The sequence below is a fragment of the Vitis vinifera genome, chromosome 13 (assembly GCF_030704535.1).
Source record: "Vitis vinifera cultivar Pinot Noir 40024 chromosome 13, ASM3070453v1".
NCBI lineage: Eukaryota > Viridiplantae > Streptophyta > Magnoliopsida > Vitales > Vitaceae > Vitis > Vitis vinifera.
Window position 1 is genome coordinate 20,215,757 of NC_081817.1, and position 21,511 is coordinate 20,237,267.

General features: G+C 39.3%; 2 protein-coding genes across 6 annotated transcripts in view; both read right to left on the reverse strand.

Moving 5' to 3' along the window:
* Positions 1–21,511, reverse strand: part of LOC100853276 (SAC3 family protein C) — a 53,850-nt gene that overhangs the window by 2,847 nt on the left and 29,492 nt on the right. Inside the window, exons 2-8 of one of the 5 annotated variants that reach the window (XM_059741726.1) lie at positions 12,740–12,840; positions 10,048–10,269; positions 8,943–9,164; positions 8,758–8,843; positions 8,487–8,583; positions 8,018–8,110; positions 7,768–7,922 (exon numbers count right to left, since the gene is read on the reverse strand). In XM_059741726.1, coding sequence (XP_059597709.1) covers positions 7,770–7,922; positions 8,018–8,110; positions 8,487–8,583; positions 8,758–8,843; positions 8,943–9,164; positions 10,048–10,269; positions 12,740–12,840 — 974 coding nt within the window. In that variant the 3' untranslated portion in view covers positions 7,768–7,769. Of the gene's footprint in view, positions 1–7,210; positions 7,923–8,017; positions 8,111–8,486; positions 8,584–8,757; positions 9,165–10,047; positions 10,270–12,739; positions 12,841–20,313; positions 20,369–21,511 lie in introns of those variants that run through there. The other 4 variants (XM_059741727.1, XM_059741724.1, XM_059741725.1 and 1 more) reach the window with 4 other exon arrangements.
* Positions 1,059–2,102, reverse strand: LOC132254910 (uncharacterized). Its single transcript, XM_059741973.1, has one exon. It carries the CDS (start codon positions 2,100–2,102, stop codon positions 1,059–1,061), a length of 1,044 nt encoding a protein of 347 aa, XP_059597956.1.

A 21,511-nucleotide genomic window follows, 5' to 3' on the forward strand; every position in this document is an offset into this window, starting at 1 on the left:
AGCCTAGTCCTCCCTTGCTCTTATCCTCACAAATCGCCTCCCACTTGATTAGATGAGCTTTCCTTTCCTCACTTCCCCCTCCCCATAGGAAATCTCTTTGAACTTTATCTAATCTCCTAGCCACTGACTTAGGCATTCGGAACAAAGACATGTGATAGATTGGCATGCTAGCCAAAACGCTTCTTATAAGAGTGATTCTCCCCCCTTTTGAAATATATTGACGTTTCCACCGCGCTAGTCTCCTCCTCACTTTCTTTTCCACCCCATCCCAAACTGAGGAGGCTTTATTAGGAGCCCCTAAAGGCAAGCCCAAGTAATGAGAAGGAAGAGATCCCACCCTACATCCTAATTCTACTGCCATCTCCTCAATCTCCTCCACCACACCAACTGGGATAATTTCACTTTTGTCCAAGTTGATCCTTAGGCCTGAGGCTGCTTCGAACCACAAGAGAATCCAACTCAAGTGTGTTAGGTGCTCTCTGTTAGCCTCACAGAACACGATTGTATCATCAACAAAGAAAAGATGGGAGATTTTTAGATTGTGACTCCTATCACCCTTGATACTGCAACCCGAAAGGTAGCCCCCCGCAACCGCCCTCCTAATTAGGGCATCTAACACTTCCATTCCCAAGACGAAGAGGTAAGGAGACAATGGATCCCCCTAACGAAGCCCTTTAGAACTCGGGAAGAAACCAGCTGGAACCCCATTAACAAGAACTGAGAACTTGGCTGTAGAGATACAACTCCACATCCACCCCAACCACTTAGAGCCAAAACCCATTTTGTGTAGAGTCTTCAACAAGAACTGCCAATTGATGTTGTCATACGCTTTCTCAATATCCAACTTGCAAATGAGCCCTTTCTCTTTTCTTTTCTGCCATGAGTCTATCACCTCATTCGCAATAAGAGAAGCATCAAGGATTTGTCTTCCCATCACAAATGCATTCTAAGTTGGGGCTACCACTTTGTTTAACACTCTCTTGAGTCTATTAGCTAACACTTTAGCCATCAATTTGTATAGCCCCCCCAGAAGACTAATGGGTCTAAAATCTCCCAAGTCAGCCGCCGCCCCCTTTCTTAGGAATCAGAACCAAGAAAGTGTTATTGAGGCTTTTGAGAAAAGATCCTTGCTCATGAAACTCCTTAAACATCTCCAAGACCTCATCTTTCACGAAATCCCAAGAGCTTTGCCAAAACGCCATAGTAAAACCATCCGGCCCAGGGGCTTTATCCCCACTCATCTCCATTAAGGCTGAATGGATCTCATTTTCAGATAATGGAATCTCAAGACTCTCTGCTTCTTGCTGGCTAATCTGATCTAATTGGATCCCCTCAATATCCGCCTTCCATCCCACGTCTTCTGAGAGCCTCTGATGAAAAGCATTTGCAATCCCCTCCCTTACATCCTGATCCTCTTCCAACCAAACCCCATCAATCTTTACTCTATCCAACGAATTGTTGTTACGATGGGCATTCGCCATTCGATGAAAAAATCCCGTATTTTTGTCCCATTCCTTAAGCCAAACCTCCCTTGAGAGTTGTCTCCAATGACTTTTTTCCAACAGAACCCATTTTTTATAGCTTTCCTTTGCTTCCTTTTTTAATTCTGTCTCTTCCAAGGACAAACTTCTTTCACTTTCCACACCATCCCAATAGTCCACTTGCTGCAAGGCTGCTCTTTTGTTACCTTCCAAATTACCAAAGACCTCTCTATTCCAAACTTTCAGTTTCTGTTTGAGCTCCTTCGTCTTTGCTGCCAATCTGTAGCTAGCGGTGCCCCCGACCTCAGTTTCCCTCCACCAACTCCGGATAAGGTCTAGAAAACCCTCAACTTTTAACCACATATTTTCGAACCTGAAAGGAGAAGGACCTCTTCTTAGCCCGCCTCCTTCTAGCAGAATAGGAAAATGGTCTGAAACAGGACGAGGTAGTTTCCTTTGAATCACCCCACTGAACTTGTCTAGCCAGCTAGGAGACACCAAGAACCTGTCCAACCTTGCCCAGGACTGGTTGTTCAGGTCCCCACTCCAAGTAAACACTCCCCCTTGCAACGGGAGATCTACCAGCCCTAAATCATCAATGATATGAGCAAACCTCCTCATGGTCGGAGTTATTCTCCCTTGGCGGCTTCTTTCTCCTTGATAAAGGGTACTATTAAAGTCACCTCATAGGCACCAAGGCTCGTCCCAGATTCCTCTTACAGCCCCAAGCTCTTCCCACAGGCCCTCTCTTTCCTCTTTGGTGAAAGGGTCATAGACTCCCGTAAACACCCAAACAACCCCATCCTCCACATTCTTGAATCTACACGAAAGGGAGTACTGTCCTTCCTTCCAGTCCACAACTTCCAACGATCTTTTATCCCAGCAAATCAACAGGCCTCCCGTCGCCCCATCCGCATCCAAAGCCCTCCAATCTAAGAATCTTCCCGAGCCTAAACTTCTCACCACCCCCTCCGACATTGGCTGAATTTTTATCTCCTGAATACACAGTAAGTCAACTTTTTGATTCCTTATAAAAGTCTTAATAATTTTCCTCTTGAACCTGTCATTTGCCCCCCTCACATTCCAACTTAATAGCTTCAGCTTCATTAATCTACTGCAAGTTGATCCCCTTTGCCCTGTAAAAGGCTTTTTTGCTTACGTTCTTTCTCATAATTAACTAAGCACTCCAGTCTCTTCAATTCCCTCTCAAATTTTGACTTCTCCATCACTTCTTTGCTATGAATTCTCTCCAGTCTCTTCCTTATTTTGATCAAGAAATTCAAAATTTCCTTTTCCAACCCTTTTGTCGAAAAGTCCAAAAAATGACTGAACTTGGCAAAACTGCTTTCTTCCCATCTATCCTCTTTCTCACTTCTGGCTTCTTGAAGTTCTGTCCTCTCTGAGTTCCACTCCACCCCCCTAGCCAAATTTGGGTCCTTATTGAATTCTACCAAGTCCCAGCATCCCCTGTCATTCATTCCGGGACCAATTTCATTGCTTTCCTTTAGCACCCCAGAGTGATCGAAAGGCTCCCCCACCGGAGTCCGATCAAAAGAATACAAGATGAGATGAGAAGACCCGTAACCCATTTCCCTCTCTATCCTTAGACCAGAATCATACCTCATGGCCTCCTCTGCCAGCGCCTTGTCTGTTGCTGAAGGTATGACTTTCTCCCTTGTCTTCCTTGCTTCCTCTGACTCCCATATGACTAGGTGTTCCCCCTCTAAGGAGCTCCCGTTGCTAGCAATTCTACAGTCCAGAAGACTTCTTTTCTCCAGGGATTTTTTACCTTTGTTTTGGACCGTGGGTTGATTTAAAATGGCCTCTTCCAATACAGCCACTGGGCCTCTCCCAACCTGAGCCCATCTTTTGGGATGGCTAATCTCTGGTCCAATGGGAATGGGCATCCTTTCAATTAATGTCGGGCCCCTCTCTGTATTCGGCCCACCTGAGCACTTCTCTATCTCCCCTAACCTTGACTCCTGGGCCTGATCTCCTTTTTCTGTCCAGCCCAAATTACTCTCCTGCCAGCCCATCTTTTTATCTGAATTTATCAAACCCGTGGGCCGTTCAAAGTGGGCCTTGGGCTTAATTGAAATGGCTCCATTCATAACACAGCCTTCCCCTTCAACAACCCAGCTCTTGGATGGCCCAGCCTGTAGCCCCGCCCCTTCTTCCATTACTCCCTTTAGTTTTAGGCCCAAATGATCCGGCCCACAGACCCTATAACCTATGGGCATTGACTGTTGGGCCCGGTCAGCTGTCCCCTCCTAGCCCATATCCCTCTCCTGTCTCCCTGTCCCCTCCTCTAACGGTACCAGTGCCTCGGTCCTTTCAATGGCCGATTCCACCTCCACGCGCGAGCCAGAGCGTGAACTACTGTCGTCCTTGACCTCCCCCCATCTTCGACTATCAACCCTTAGCTTCTTGACTGTCGGCCTGATCTCCCACTAGAGGGCAAGGGTGAAGACTTCCTCCTCGATCCCAATCTCCAGCGTGCTCGGTTTGTCACTGCCGTCCGACCTAACCAAAATCCTAGCCCATTGAAGCTCTTCCAGCTTCTTCGTCTTCGAATCGATATCAATGAAATCACCACATTCCTCCCCCACCCTTCTCAACATAGTCGGATTCCACAACAGCACTGGTAGACCAAAAATTCTAACCCATATCTCGTTGCTTTCTTCCTTTTCCTCTCTGCATCCATTCCATGGACTCCATTTCTCGAAACACAGCCTTACCGCTCCCATCATTTTTTCACCTGACAGGGAAACCCGTTTAGCTTCTTCCAAATATTCAAACTCCAACAAGACTCTGCTTTTCTCCAATTTTGCCAACCCTAGGCTTCCTTTCAATCCCCAAGAACTAGCCAGAAATCTCCCCAATTTTTCCAAATCTTCTTCATCCCCAAACCTAGGGTTCCAACTCCCGACAACACAATGCTCCAATTTTTCCAGATTACTTTGGATTTCCTTCCTCCATACCTTCACTTGAACTGGGCTTATACCTCTGCAGATCGGTTTCTTCACCACTTCCGCAAAAGTTCTCTTCAGATCCATGTTTTCCCCTACCTTTTCTTCTTGCATTTGGTTCTTTCTATCGATTGACCTGCGCAGAACCTGTAGATTTTCCGCCATTGCAGACCATCCCATTTTTTCTCCTCTACCTTTTGGGATGTAGATCCGGTATTGTTTTCGTTCCAAATCCGTTACCCCTAGCCTGAGGAAACATCCCGCTTTATTTACACTTCGCAGCAAAGAGAAGGATCTCCCCTGTTCCTTCCACTCCTTCATCCACCGGTCTTCCTTCTTCTCCCTTATGCAGTGGTTTAGGCCCTCCATTAGAAACCCTAAGCTCTCCACTCCCATTTTGACCCAAGACGAGACTCCCCCTTTGCTTTCCTCTATAAATATTTGGGGTTTTCCTCTTCTCTCTAAAAGCTCCAACTCAAACATCTTGGATTCGACTGCGAACCTAAACCCCCTTCGCCTCCTTCGATTCCCCTCTTTATCTTCATCTCCCTCGCCATCGTAATCTCGCCGTTTTCCTTCTTCGCGAGCTCGCTCGCTGCCGCGTACACTTTCTCTCTCTCGCTCTCTCTCTCGCTCTCTCTCACCCATAAGTGTGTCCCAAACTTTTGCTTGGCATGTACATGCATATATAAAGTCTCTTTTTCTATCGTTTATTTTAATTAATGTATCAGAGGTGTATATCTTTTTTTGCACATGTTTAAGGGATAATGGACTTGTGTTTCATACCAGAGATAGAAGGGCAACAAGGTTTAATTTTCACTTTATTACATATACGTTCCTTTGTCAAGGCTTTGAGTATACATTAAGCCAAGTCATTTGAGTTGAAACACTTACACAATACCTAAAATTGAAAGATACCTAATTTGATATTCCATATCGAATAAGAAGAAATTCATGATATTATATACATATGAGTTGCTCTTAACCATGTGGATGCAATTTAAAGTGACGATGATCCATTGAAATTAAAACAAATAATATTTACACGATTGGAAGAATCATTATACCCTGCTGTCACTTAACTATTGAGCACCAACCCAAGCATTCCTCTATTAACTTCACAACAAGATGAGAACAAAAATCAAACTACCCTAAATTTCTTTCTTTATTTTTCTTATATCCTTTGTTTGGTTGTGGAGAATGTGAAGGAACAATCAAAAGTTTTGGCATTAATTTTATACCACATTAATTGCTTCACTACCTAAACTTGATAACATATATCTATATATATAAATGATTTTTAAGTTTTGATTTCATTTCTTAGTTGGAGGATTATATTTAAGTATATATTAGATGTTGTGCACAAACTCTGGTCAGTTAAAAGTTTTTTACAATATAATTAATTTTACCTTTAAAATAAATTAATATTAGATGAGTAATTTAATAGGATGAGACAATTAAAAAAATTAAAGAAGAGAATCCAACCATTTAATAGTGTATGATATTCAACTTTCATACAATATTTTATTAAATATTTGAAATGTAAGCCATGTAATTAATTTTGTTTTTTCTAATTTTTGTGGTATTTTTTTAATCCTCAATCTCTATTGAATAAATAAAAATATTGATAACAATTAATATGACGACATCTTTGGACTACCTAATATTGTTGTCCGTTGTCATGTCCCAATTCAGAAATGTTAACTTGATTGCCTTTCAAAGCTCGCACATTGTGTGCTGTTAGATGAGCTTCCCCCGTCTCTTAAGATTGACTAACCCATGTGCAAGTGTTGTTCACATGGAACCTTCCCATCACAATGAAATTTCAAAGATTACCCGACCTGTCAATAAAGGTTAGAGACTCATTGAATACATTAATGTAACGCACGTGTGCCTAAAACATCTAAGGGCATCACAGACATATTATCACCTTAAACTTCCTTGGCCTAAGCGATCATGGTCCCTCTAAGAAGCTAGCTATAGAGGTTCATCTTCACATAGCTAGTTAGCAATCCTTTTAGTATTAGTTTTTCTTTTTGGTGTTCTTTTTGGGTTTGAAAAGACTAAAGAGCCCATCATATGGTGACGTGGCACTACAGTATTGTTGGACGAACAAAAAGTGAGTAACTGCATAAACTCCAATCTATGTGTAATGCATGCAAAAGAAAATACATGCAACGTGTGTAAAGCCCTCCAGTTTCCACACCAAAACCTCTCCTAACAAAAATTAGTACCCAAAATACCACCTCAAAGAGTGGGCCATGCCTTAAAATCTGGAGGGTAGTTTAGGTATTTGAGAGACTACCACAAATTTAGTACCAAAATACCCTTAAAAAGAGCGCCATGCCCTAAAATTTGGAGGGCTTTTTTGGGATATGTAGAGAATAATGTGGGCTCAGCAATGGGTTGTCTTTTTGTATAAAGGAGATGATGCTTTGTAGAAAAGAATCAAAGCAAAAATGGTGATTAGAGGGTCTCTTCTTGTGTTATTCTCTGCTATTGTTGGATCAGTGGCCCCAAATATTTCTGATATCTCTAGCTATTGGTTTTGTTCAACTTGCCATGTAACACCTTATGAACTTCCTGTTAAGTACATCCTTTATTGGTAGTTGTCATAGGGAAATATTCTAGAAACTTTTACCATCTTACATTTAGCCTCAAACTTTGTGTTAGCACAAGAATCATCTGTTGTGTTGGAAACAACTCTGATACCACTTGTTATGCGGAGACAATTGAACAATAAACAACAAAATAACAAAATAAACCAAAAAATAATTAACATGATTCAAGAATGTGCTTACATCCGTGGGAAGGGAAGAAATCAACTCACTATTAACCTAATTTTTCTTTGCTTTCCAAGAGCCAAACCAAGGCTAAATTTATAGAATTTCCCTTTCAAGTTAAGTTACAACATCAGTTGATAGCTTACAAGAGGTCAACTCTAATATTTACACATAAGACTCAAAGACAATTTTGAGAAAACAATATTACAATAGATGGAATACTCTTAGAAGATTTTAGAAATACCACTTATCATCAGTTGCTATTATTCCATTTGGCACAATACTGCATGATTGGGATGCAGAAAACATGCATCTCCATGCACAGACATAAATTTGGTCTTGCGGGGTTATCTACTGTTCCTTTGACGATAGTTTCTGGGAGTGAATAGATTGCTTTACTCTATTCCCAAAAAAACTAACCACTAGAAGGTGTCATAAATTCTTGAAATTATGGGATCAGAAATGGTTGCACATGCAAGTTATATTTGTATAATAAGAAGTTTGAAAGAGTAACTAGTTCCAATTGATTGTTACCTCTAAAAGTGTTCCAAACCCAAAAGGCAGTAGCTTGGAAAGACTTCCTTGGGATAGTGGAAGTTTGTTTGCTTGGTTGATAAGAACTTATTTCCCCGTTCATTAGTGCTGGTCTCAAGACCACAAGCAGTGCAAAATGATTCCACATCTAATTCCTAAAAAAATGCAAATGAAGTCTTCAAGGTTCAAAAGATATTGGAACTTTGGATGACAAATTTTAGCAATTTAATGCTAGTAAATGCAATCATACCTTCATCATCAAGAGTTTGGACAAGTGTGCAATTGGATACAGATGAAGTTTGTAGCCACAATAATTTACACATGACAATGCCAATGCTCGAACCTTTTACGGTCAAAAGAAAACCAACAAAAATGTATATAAATCAGGCATGTCTTTTAGAAGCACTAAAAAATGGAATTGAGAAGAACTTCTAAATAAGACCTGGTTTATGAAACAAGCAAATTGAATTTGAACACTTCAAATGAATGAAGAAAGTGAGGAGCAATAAACCACATAAAGAAACAACTGGTGAGAAATTTAAGAATAATGAAGTACAACTACTAACAAAAATGAAAGAAAAATAAAACCTAAAAGCACAAGTACTCGAGTCTAGATTTTAGATATATTCTCATAAATGAAACTAGAAAACAATAAATCAATAAAGAAGCATATATTTTTCAAACTGAAAAATCTAGCAAAATCAACATATTTAAGCAACCTCATTGATGTAAGGTTCAATTATGTAGTACTGTAAATAAGATGCCTCAGTTGCTGTAGTACAAAGGAAACGCTTATAATTGCCCATCCGAAATAATCTGTTACAAGAAAAGACTGATCTTTCAGTTCATGAAAACAAAATTTTTAACATTGGGTACTAAAAGAAGAGAAAAAAATCGATTGGAAAACAGAACCACTCTACATTGAGTTAAATGTAAAATGAATATAAACAATTTAAATGCAAGTCGAATCTATAATAGCTTTGTGGTCACCTTAAAAGTCTCCGAGCAAAACACATTTCCTTTGACTTCAAAATGAGAGAAGGTACACGACCCAACCATAAAGAGAGTGACTCTCCCTTCAAAACAGAAATAGTAACATATTCAGAAACCAATACAAGGCAGCAAGAGATACTGAAAAAGATGAACTCAAACAAACAATGGAAGCAAGTATCCACCAATGGTTGGCTGTTAGAGCCAAGATGAAGAAGAACGTGAAATGAGTAGAACTCAGGTTCATTCTTGTAAATAGAATTTGAATTTCGATTTTCTTTGTACAGAGCATATAGAGATATCAGACACTTTTTCAGCTGCTCCATATTGAGGTAATGAACTGAAGAAAAACTTGGCTTGCTGCTACAACTGCGAAGCTTGTGGTGGGATATAATATGAAATTTCACCTATATTATGAAACAAACCACAAGTCAGAACATAAGATGCGGCTTTTAGCTAACTCAAAGGTTTTAGGATGAGATTAAAATATTTGATCTATTATCATCCAAAAAACACAATTCATTCATATGCATGCTTCTTGTGCATTCTATTGCTTGGCTAAAAATGTTACTGGCCATGAATTTGTTCCTTTGCTTCAAGAATTTGAATCAAAAGTGAGAGAGAGAAACTATATAAAATTTTGAGGAACAAATTGATGGAGTTCTTGTTAAATAATTTCCTCATTTTTCCGAATTACTAGGATAAAGATATATAGGTTTAAAAAACTTTAAGAGAGGGAACAGGAAATACAACTTTTGAAATATGGTTAAGAAACTTCTATGATTGGGAATTAGGAGGTGGTAGCCCTTTTTGTAGGCATATTCTACAAAGTCAGCAAGTGTACTGGAAAACTTGACATTATGGAAGAGAGCACCAATTCCTATCACAGGTGGTGTGAGTTGCTTTGGTTCTATGGGTCTTTCATAACTTGGAGGGTGACTGGAAATAGACACTTAATAGTGGATAATTTAATTAGAATGGATTGGATAATAACTAATGTGCCAAGAAAGATTCAGAATCAGACCATTCATTTATCCATTGTAAAGTAGGCTTCAAGTTGTGTGATCACAGTTTCACCTCATTTGGACTCCACTGAATAAATTATCTTATTCAATAAAGCAAAAGGAGAGGATAATGACTCAATTATTCAACATTTTATCTCTTGTATACTTTGATTATTTTCTCCAACTAGGAGAGTGTTTAGCAATGGGTTGGCTAACTTATTGTATGTTGAGGAGATGAATGCTCAGAAAAAAAGGTAATTGAGATTGTGTTTCAAGAAATTCATACCATTTCTTCAAACATATGAATTGTTTGATCATTAACGATATTCTGCATGCTAAGATCTTGTCTTATTGATCTTGTCCTATCAAATCCGAAATCATGAACCACTTCAAAAGGATGTTCCGTGGCATCCAACAGGTTTAATAGGTAGTTCAAAGTCTCTTCCAACACTGGAAGTGGCCGCACATCTGACGCCTGCATGTGCTTAGTGGCAATGGTTCTGCAAAACTAGTGAGAGAGATGGAGGGTGAACAGCTTTCTGCATCAAAATATAGACATTTCATGGCATTATAAAATATCAAGGAACAAATTGGAGAAAAAGATCCTACAATTTATGGCATCTTCATTTCTCATGCATCAAGTGTATAAATGATTATAAGCTAAGATGATGTTGAATCAGAATAATAAAAATGACGAGATCAAATCATGACACCCAACATAAGCTTCACAAGATGTTGCATTATGATAGATTAATATTTTGCTATAATAATGTTATGCAATTAAACATATGAAAGGAAAATCAAAAGTAATTATTGTAACAACCTGCAGCCAACCGTATAGATATTATCCATCCTATGCTTAAGTGGCCTTCATGACTTTAAAATATGTGTACAAGGATAAGAGGAATATATATATATATATATAACGTTAGGAACTTTTTCTCCTATGTAATGTAGGATATTACAATCACCCTCTCATGCAGACACAACGTCCTTATTGTGTCCCACAGGATTGTAGGGTCAAATAAATGGACACCCATTTTAGGCCAAGCAAACTCTCCTACCGAGGTCGAGGATTGACTTTGATACCATTTGTAACAACCTACTCCCAGTTGTGTGGATATTATTTGCTTTGAGCCTAAGCGACCCTTGCGGCTTAAAAACGAATCAACAAGATTAAAAGAAGTTCATACATATATAGCACTAGGAACTTTTTCCTCTATACGGTGTGGGATATTACAATTATACACTTTGACAAAGACAAAAACAACCAAAAGAACATACAAGACAGCAAACACTTACCAATGATTGAATAAAGATATATGTTTAAAAAACACAAATGCCACTTGTTTGAAGGCCTCTTCCTGAGTTCGAATCCACACTAATGGTAAAAGAAGAAACAAGATGAAACCTATTCTAGGCCAACTTGCCTTTGTTTTTTCCTTTTTCGTTATGAAACATAAACAGTTTTTGCAGAGAATAAAAAGTTGATTGGTGATCCTACAGCCACAATAAAGAAACAAAGAAAGCAAACGAGCAAAATAAACAAAAGCATCCCAACTAAAACAACAAGAAGATTACCATTTAGAAAGCATAACACAGGCTACAACCTAGAGCACATCCAAAATTGAGACCACAGGACTCCCAAGGTCAAGGGAGAACCAAAATTTTTACAAACCCAAAAGGAGAGGTGGCAATCCTCTTAAGCAAGCTATTGTCTTCCTAGTTAACCTATCTAGGCCTCCACAAAAAAATTTGCAATATAAGCCTCTTGCTAGAGTCAAGATCCAAAAAGCATCTACTTGAAGCATTATTTTAACTGGAGTAGTTCATAAAGCATAAGAAAAGCAACAGGTTGCAGCCACCTAACAATACAAGAGCCAACAGAAAAAGAGGAGCTGCAACTTGAAGATTTCGCAATAGGACTTTGGTTACAATACCAATTTTAGTGACATGATGACAAGCCTATGATAATTAGCCTTAAGATTGATTTGAAGCAAACTTTGAAGTATCCTTTGATGGCAGCAGGGAGTTGTGGTGTTTGTTTCTTGGTATAGTTTCATAAGGTAAAAGCATAAGAGGCAAGGGGGTTTACATCTTGCTATGATAGGCCTAAACCCTCAAGGGGTTGAGCCGCTGAGGCCTAAGCGCTCCCTAAATTTTCAATTTTACTAAAAAAATATAATTTTTTGAGCACAAGAAAATAGATAATAAATGAGTTTTTTTTTTTAAAACTATAGAAAGGTTTAGCCTGTTCCATACATTTTAGAAGCATTTAATGCTCATAGGAACAATAGATTAAACAAAACAAAAAAGAAAAGTTACATGACAATAATAGTGCAACAAAATAAAGCACACCCCACAATAATAAGGAAAAATAAATTAATGGTGGCTCCATCAAATTCAAATGTCACAAATTCAAAAAAAAAAAAAAAAAAAAAAAACTAAGAAAAGAAAACAAATGAGATAGATGTAATATCAAATAAAAATATTGAATAGTGAATCAAATGGGATCATTAAAATTCAAACAATAATGCTTTGCACGTCAAGAAGCAAAGGAAAAAAAAAAAAAAAAAGTTTCAGCAAATGCTTGATCAACAACAAACACAAATCCAACAATAGCACCGATATAACAGGGGAAAAAACAAGTTTTCTACTAGAGAAACTAAAAAATCAGTTTGGCATAAACCCTGTAACAGATCAATAGCTTATTAGCATAGTCTTACTTTACATCAGCATTAAGATAGGCTTTGGTGTCTAACACAGATATAGGTCATCCAACACAATCACCTCCAAAACAAAACAAGACAAGATAAAACAAAACAAAACAAAAGCACAAGTATCAGTGCCTGAATTAGCGCTCAATAAGTGCACATGTTGATGGCTGATATGGTAAAGATGATTCAATAAGAGTATCATTGTCCGATGCAAGATGAGAAGCTAAGATGCGGTATAGAGGAATGAGATGTAGGGTTTACCTTTTTGACAGCAAGGCTTGGAGATGTTTTCCCAGGATTTCCATGTAACCTCTCAAACACAGCCAAGTCCCGAAGGCGTTCACGTTGGGCCCTTTCTCCAGCTATTTATTACAAATGAACATCAGAGATAAGAGTTGTTAAAAGAAATTACCAAGTATAAGTTGTTGAAATAATTAAACAACATCTTTATTAATAATTCATATTAAGCCATTGAAAATTCAATAGCAGGCAATGTGATTGCAGAAATCCTGATCAAAGAGTCAGAATAAACTCATCAGGAAATAAATACAAGCATAAGAAATACACAATTTGACTAGATGCATGCATCATTATGGTAAATAGAAAGGAGTAGACATATAAAATGCAAATTAGCTACGATCATGGCAGCATGGGTTTCAAAACATTTTAATTTGCTTGGTTGCAAAGAGAAACATTAGTCCCATCAAGTGTTTTTTCTATTTCAACCTATGGAATAAGAAAGGTCTTATGGAAGCAGGGTCGTGTAACTTGCTTTCTACTATATTAGTGGCAACCAACCTGTAATAGCAAGAAAGGAAGAAAAAAGGAAAAGAATGGTATGATGTAGTTGTGAGACTGCATACTTAAGGAATTCAGTTTAATAGAAGATGACTGTGTTTAATATGAGAGTTCTCTTGATCACTAAGCATTTGGTGCAAAAATATCCCATATAAGGAGTTGTGCAATCTAGAATACAAATACTTTAGTACCATCATCTGGATGGTAAAACCAGAATAACTATGCTCCTGAAGCATAATTATACAGCTATAGGAACATGATGCACAACCACCCAAATCAGCAAGACAAAGAACAGGATAGAACTTGTTGGCACAACCAGAACAGGACAAAATCCATAATAAAGTCCTCAATTACCAATCTATGTACGACACTACACCATTTGGAATGCTACAACAGATTCACTTTTGACAGGAGAGTTTATAACTGCCAATGGAACATTACCAAGCAGCAGATTTGTTGGAGAACATTACCAAGTAGTTTGAGGGGAAAATGATTCCTATTATCTGTGTCAAGACAAGTACCAGCTTCAGAGACACTAATCTGGTGAAAATCTCAAAATTTTCCATAAACGTAATCCTTTTGCATCATAATTTGTTATTTATTTTAGTAAGGAATCAAACAATCATTAATGGAAGCAGGAAAGATATACAAGCAAGCTTGAAAAATGAGGAATTTTCAAGAAAAATCAAAGAAAATTACATTACCAAAAAGTAACATCAAGGGGCATTGGCCAAACCTATCCAAAAAAGAGACAATGCTGAACAGCCCAACAACCTACTGTATAGCTCTAGCCAATAGATCTAGGTTTTGCATATTCCATAACAGAATAAAGTCCTTCCATCATGTAACATAATATCTCTTTTTTTCCTTATAACAAATGAGAATTTATTGAGTTAAACAAGATCAAAAAGAGGGATGATATGCATGTATGGCAAGAAGAGAACAGAAAAGCCGCTCCATGCCTCAAACCAATCAAAGAGCAGTAAGTGTTCTCAATAAAAATTTTCAGATATTAGCATCCCTATAAGAAAAATATAGCCATGCACCTGGCTAGCTGATCTGGGCCTCAATAGAGAAGAACAAGCATTGTCTCTAGCATGATTATGAAGCCACCCCATCTGATGAGCAATCCACTAAGGACCTTTGCCTTCAAAGAAGGTTCTGAGACAATAACAAAGGAATCCCCTTCAATATGGAGGTTCATTACATCCAGGCAAACAACCATGTCCGAATCTTCCTCGAGTGCTAAACACTCAGCTTCAATAACACCATTAAAGAGCCTGCAGTTTGAAAAACAACCTCAAAATATCCAGTCCCTTTGTGCCATCCAGGTTCAAGGCCTTCCCTATTCAAAGTATGTATCATACATGAAACCCCAATCTATGTGATCATAAACTTCCTCAAAACCTATTTTAAAAACCATCCCTTCGTCCTTAGAACAGAATTTTTCATCTAGAATTTCGTTACTAATGACAACCACATCTAGTATTTGTCTAGGATTTCATTACTAATGATAACCACATCTAGTATTTGCCTTCCATTAACAAAAGCCCCTTAAGCTAGAGAGATGGCACTATTAAGAAACTTTCTAAAGCAACCCAAGGGTAAATTGGAAGTATTCTCCTAAAAATTAGTGACTGGGTTGACAGGTATAAAATCCCAAATCAAGTTGGATCCCTCTTTCTGAAGATCAAGATAATGAAGGTGGAATTGGTGCTTCACAACTCCGAAATAGTTCTTCACTTGCCAAATTTTTGTGAAGGAACTTTGGGGTGAAGAAGTATCAGTGGTTATTTATTACCTCATTAATGTGAAAGTCTTCAATTACATTTTCTTTTTTTTGATAAGTAAATAAAATTTCATATATAAAAGAAACGCTAAAAAAGCGACTCAAAGTATATAATACCTATACACCCGCCTCCAACAAGGCTAAAAAACAAAGATAGCCCAACAACCCAATCCTACTTAGAGCCCAACCAATCAATAAAATTAGCTATAGTTAGAGGGCAATCATCTATGAACAACTTAGTATCGGACCAAAAAGAAAGGATAAAAGAGTGTTTCGGTCGCTGAATTGACAACATATCATCCTTGAAAGCCAATCTATTCCTCGCCTTCCAAACCGTCCAGAAAATGTGAAGAGGAGCAGCTCTCCACGCCTTTTTGCGTTTTTTGCCCACGAAAAAACCATTCCAGCTTAGAAGGGTCTCTCTAACTGAAGAAGGCAATACCCAAAACACCCCAAATAAGGTAAAAAGTAGATCCCATAACACCCTTGTTCTTGAACAATAAAGGAGCAGATGGTTTATGGTCTCCTCTTTCTCAAGACACATAAAGTATCTATTTGCCAATGCCCGTCCTCTTTTCTGGACCATATCCAAGGTTAAGGCTTTGCCCCACGTAGCCTCCCATGCAAAGAAACTAATCTTGGGCTGCACATTCACATTCCAAATATAGCTTGAAGGAAACAGAGATGAACAACCCGCTTCAAGGGCAACATAGAGAGACTTGATCGAGAATTTACCACTCTTAGTTTTAGTCCAGGACACTATATCCTCCACATCCTCAATAACTCTTTTACCATGAAGCCTCTCCAAAAATCTTTCCGCCTCCTCTACCTCCCAATCATTGAAAGCTCTTAAAAAACAGGGGTTCCAAACCCCCCCCCCCCCCCCCCCCAACCCCCCTCAGCCAAAGGGTCCCAAAAATCTGCCACCCACGCTTCCTTTTCAACAGTCAAATCAAAAAGAGAAGGAAAAGATATACACAAGGAGAACCCCTGCACCATCTATCCCTCCAAAATCTCACCCTCCTCCCATTACTAACAATGAAAACCATCCTATCGCTCACCAACTCCCTATCCATCCTTATTCCTTTCCACAACCCCATACCATGAGCCTCTCTCATTTCCCGAGAGCACCAACCCCCTCTATCTTCTCCATACTTCCCTCTAATCACTTGATTCCACAAAGCTTCTCTCTCATTTGCGAAACGCCAATTTCATTTAGCAAGAAGAGCCTTGTTGAGAATGTAAAGGCATTTGACCCCCAAACCTCCTTTCTTCTTACTTAAACACACTAACTCCCATCTTACTAAATGAGGCTTTCGCTCCAAATTACCCCCACCCCAAAGGAAGTCCCTTTGGATTTTCTCTAATCTCCGTCTGACTGACCTTGGTAAGCACAACAATGACATGAGATAGATGGGTAAATTCGATAACGTGCTTCGAATAAGAGTCGCCCTCCTCCCTTGGATAAATATTGTCTCTTCCACATTGCTAACCTTCTTCAGAAGCGCTCTTCCACACCATCCCAAACTATAACTGACTTAAAAGGAGCATCCAAGGGCATCCCCAAATAGGTGGTTGGAAGGCTATCCAATCTACAACCAAATTCCCAAGCAAGATCATCCATATTCTCTACCCTCCCTACTGGAATGAGTTCACTTTTTTCCAAATTTATTCTTAATCCCGAAACGGCCTCAAACCACATAAGCAACCAACTGAGATAAGTCAATTGATCTTGTGAAGGTTTACAGAACACCAGTGTATCATCAGCAAACAACAAGTGGGAAATTAGGACCCCTTCTTCACTCCTACCCTTCACCCTACAACCCGATAAGAAACCTCCCTCTACAGCCCTTTTAAGAAAAGCACTAAAGACCTCCATAACTATCACAAAGAGATAAGGGGAAAAGGGATCGCCTTGTCTCAAACCCCTGGAGCTTTGGAAGAAACCCGTAAGGGTTCCATTGACCAACACGGAGAAACTTGCAGTGGATATGCACCACTTAATCCACCTAATCCATTTTTCCCCAAAACCCATTTTCTGCATGACTGTGAGAATAAAAGTCCAGTCCATGTTATCATACGCCTTCTCTATATCCAGTTTACACAAAATGCCACTCTCATTATTCTTGAAAATCGAATCAATGGCTTCATTAGCTATCAACACTGCATCTAGAATTTGTCTACCTTCCACAAACGCCCCTTGAGCCTTGGAGACCACCTTTCTAACCACCTTTTTTAGCCTATTGGCTAAGACCTTGGTCAGCCACTTGTACAAGCTTCCCACCAAGGTTATAGGCCTAAAATCCCCTAAGGCTTCAACCCTTACTTTTTTTGGGATTAGGACCATAAAAGTTGCATTTAGGCTTTTAACAAATTTGCCATTTTGATAGAACCCCTTGAAGAAACACATCACATCACATCAGCCTTCACGAAATCCCAAGCAAATTGCCAAAAGATCATAGAGAATCCATCTGGCCCTAGGGCTTTATCCCCATTATAGCCCAATAGTGCATCGAAGACCTCTTCAAAAAAATGAATCTCCAAGGCACTAGCGTCCAAAGGCTCCAAAGTCTCAAACTATAGCCCGAAAACATAAGGGCGCCATTCCCCCGGATTGGATAGCAACAACCTAAAAGCATTGGCAATCCCTTCCCTAATTCCATTCTCCTCCGTAAGCCAGGTTCCATTAATCTTAATTCTATCCACATTATTCCTTCTCCTGTGAGCATTGGCGTTGTGGAAAAAACCAGTATTTCTATCCCCTTCTTTCAACCACACTTCCCTAGATTTTTGCCTCCACGTGATTTCTTCAAGTAAGACCCATTTTTTATAATCTTCCCTCGCTTCTTTTCTAGCTTCCAGCTCTTCCAACAACAATCTGCTAATTTTCTCCTTGGTATCCCAAAACTCCACCTGCTCCAAAGCCAAATTCTTTCTATATTCAACCCTACCAAATGTGTTTCTGTTCCACTTCTTCAGCTTAGCCTTCATAAATTTTAGTTTTTCGGCCAAGATAAAACTTGGGGATCCACTAAAGCTACCTTCCTCCCACCAATGCTTCAAAAGGTCCTTAACACCTTCCACTTTCAGCCACATATTCTCAAATCTAAACGGGGAAGGGCCTCTTCTCAGGCCCCCTCCGTCCAGAAGAACCGGAAAGTGATCGGACACAAGTCTTGGTAGAACAAACTGCCTCGCATCACCAAAATGACTATCCCACCCCTCATTAACCAAAAAACGATCTAGCCTTGAAAAAGACTGGTTATTCACCCCTCCAATCCAAGTAAAAGGACCCCCAACCATAGGCAGATCCTTTAACTCTAGATCTTCTATAACTTCTGAGAACCTTCTCATGTTTGAATTCAATCTTCCTCCTCTGTTGCGCTCTTCCGGACTTAGAATGGCATTAAAATCCCCTACAACACACCACAACCCATTCCAAAGCCCCTTAATGGTCCCCAACTCCTCCCAAAAACTCTCCCTATTCCTCCTCAACGTTGGGTCATAAACCCCTGTAAACATCCATATGAAACCATCCTCGCAGCTCTTAAAAGTGCAAAAAATAGAGAACAATCCTTTTTGAAGGTCAACCAAATCCAACACCCTGTTATCCCAAAACACCACTATACCTCCAGCTGTGCCCCTTGAATCTACAGCTCCCCATTCAAGGAATCTTCCCACTCCTTAGCTACGGATAATGCCCATTGACATTTCCTAAATCTTGGTTTCCTATAAGCAAACCAGATCCACCCTATTCTTCTTTATCAAAGCTTTGATCACCTTCCTCTTATCACAATTATTGGCCCCTCTTACATTCCAAGTGAGCAGTCGGAGCTTCATTTAGACCTACTCGTACTTCCCCCCCACTCTTCTCCTCTTCCTCCAAGATAATTCACTGTGCATTCCAACTTTCTCAATTATATTTCGAATTTTGACGACTCCAATTTTTTCCTTTTTCTGCCATTCAACTTTCCTTTTTGAAGTTTCCTCTCTTTCATTCTTTTAAGCAAAAACAAAATTTCCCCTTCGAAGCCCTCCATCGGCATTCCAAGATAGCGGTTGAACTTAGCCAAGCTACTGGAATGACTACACAGTTCCCCCTCTTCGTCCCTCTCTTCCTCATCCTCTTGGGAGACCCTTTTCGAAACCCCCTCGCCTCCTCGAAAGTCCCAGACTCCCTATCCGCCAAATCCGAGACCTCGGCCTCCCTCCCATCCGCCAATATCATCCTTAACGGGCCCATAACAGCTCCCCCTACGGCTTCTAAACCATTGCCCCGATTGGAAACCCTGGCAATGGCAACACCTTCCCCATCCCGCCCAGAAGAAGTATAAGAAAGAGAGGTTTCCCGCTTCCCCAAAGAAAACAAAGAACAAGAGAATTGATCAGAGTACCTGGAAGCCTCCAACAACAACGCTCCGTCGGCGTTTGCTGTGAGATTAACGGTCGGATGAAGCAACCCCAGCTGGGAACCAAACATTTCCCCCTCTTGCTCTCCACAGACACACTCTTTCGATTACTTTTAACCTTAATGATTTCCCAAAAATCTCGTTAAACCTCAAATCCACATTGAGAAGACATGAAATTAGAAATGGCCCCCCACCACCCCCATCCTCCCCACCCCCCTGTCATTTGGGGGGCTTGGAGTCCACTCGAAAGTGACGCCCACCATAGAGGCAATAAGCTCAATATCTACCACAAGCTGAATCCTACCCATTCCTCTAAGAAATCTGCCTCTTCATTCACAGATTTCAAAGTCTACAAGAAGGTGACCTCCACCATAGCAGCAATAAGCCCAACCTCTCCATGCAGCTAACGGGGATGGACTGTAAATTTGTTCTGTTGCTCATACTTTTCTCCTAGTAGTCCTAGGAGGTGTAGCTTAGCAATTGCAACAAAGTTATCCTCATATCCTCTGACCAAAACTTTCTCACATTACCCAACTTATCCTTAACTTCCATAAGTAGTAATTATGATAAAGTTATCCGCATATTTGTTGACAAAATTATTTTGCTTTTATGACACTGAACATTGTAAAACAAGTGCTTATCATCGTTAACTGGATGGCCAATCTGAAGTTGTAAATCATTGTTCTGAACAATACGAACATTTTTTGTCAAGAATCACCCTAGCACTTGGTGACCAATGCCAGCATTTTTTGGTCAAGAACCAGCCATACATTTGTTACATTTTCTGGAATAGGCAAAATGGTGTCACAATATTACCTTTCACACCTTGGCATGAATACCTTTCAAGTTGTGTGCAGACATCATCAGCCTGTCATGGGTGAGTCATCTGCTGAGAAACTGGAAACCGACATAACTGGGATTCATGGCTAACAATTGCATATTGTTGCATATGGACAAATTCAGTTTGTTAATTTTTTTTTCTTTTTTGTATTTTATGTTATGTTATTTTATTTATTTATTCATTTATATAATTTTCTAATCAAATACCTTATAATGTAGTTTGAAATATGCCTGGGTGTTTTACCACATCCTGCAGTCTCTATCATAGGTGTTCCGAGTAGATTTCAAATAACCAGTATAACTCTGAATTCACTATGCTGCTTCTAGGTTTTATATTGCTCCAGCACCAGGAAGGATGGGTTATTTGGCGGCAGTTGAAAGGTAAAAACTTATTCCAAAAAGTTTCTTTTTGCACAAGTTTTTCAAAATATCTTGACATATGGAATCCAATTGGCAGATTTGTCAAAATCATGGCTATGGTGTGGGCAGGCAGCCAGGTCACTAAACTTGTCAGAGCTGGAGGGTAAGCAGCTAAATTCTGTTTTAAATCTTTAGTTAGCGTAACAGTTTATTGGGATATTGCAATGCTCTCAACACAAAATAACCCAAAATCAGTGAATTTCCCTAGTTCAGAGATTTATGCTCGATTCCTTCAACAATGAGTTTTTAGGCCTATCAATTCTCTCATATATGTTTTCTGTTCATTTTCTTTCTTATCCTTGTAACTTTCAACTGGGTTTATGATGATTGTTTAGTCTATCATGCTGCTGCTTATTTGAATCAAAATGACAATTGAAGAATTAAAAAAAAGGGTCTTCAGGAAATGGTGGCAATTTTTGAACCTAGTGTTGATGATGGGCCTTGCATTTTCATTTTTACCGAGGAGGTTAAACTTACTGCTATCCAACCCAATCTTTTGACCTCTGTAATCCAAATGACTCCTTATCCTTTTTTATTCTATATTTCTTTGATGAAAAGGCCTTTTAGCGGCGTTTGTAAATAAAATATTAAATCATTCGTACATGCTTTTTCATTACAATGACATCTGGGGATTATTTGCTGCAGCCTCCTGGTTTCCAGTAGACTTGTTTCTATTTATTTATTCAAATTTTCATTTGGGTTAGAAAATAGTAGAAAAATGCTTTTTCCCCCTTGGGTTTTATGTGATTTTTGTAGAAGTGCTTCTCATGCAGGGCC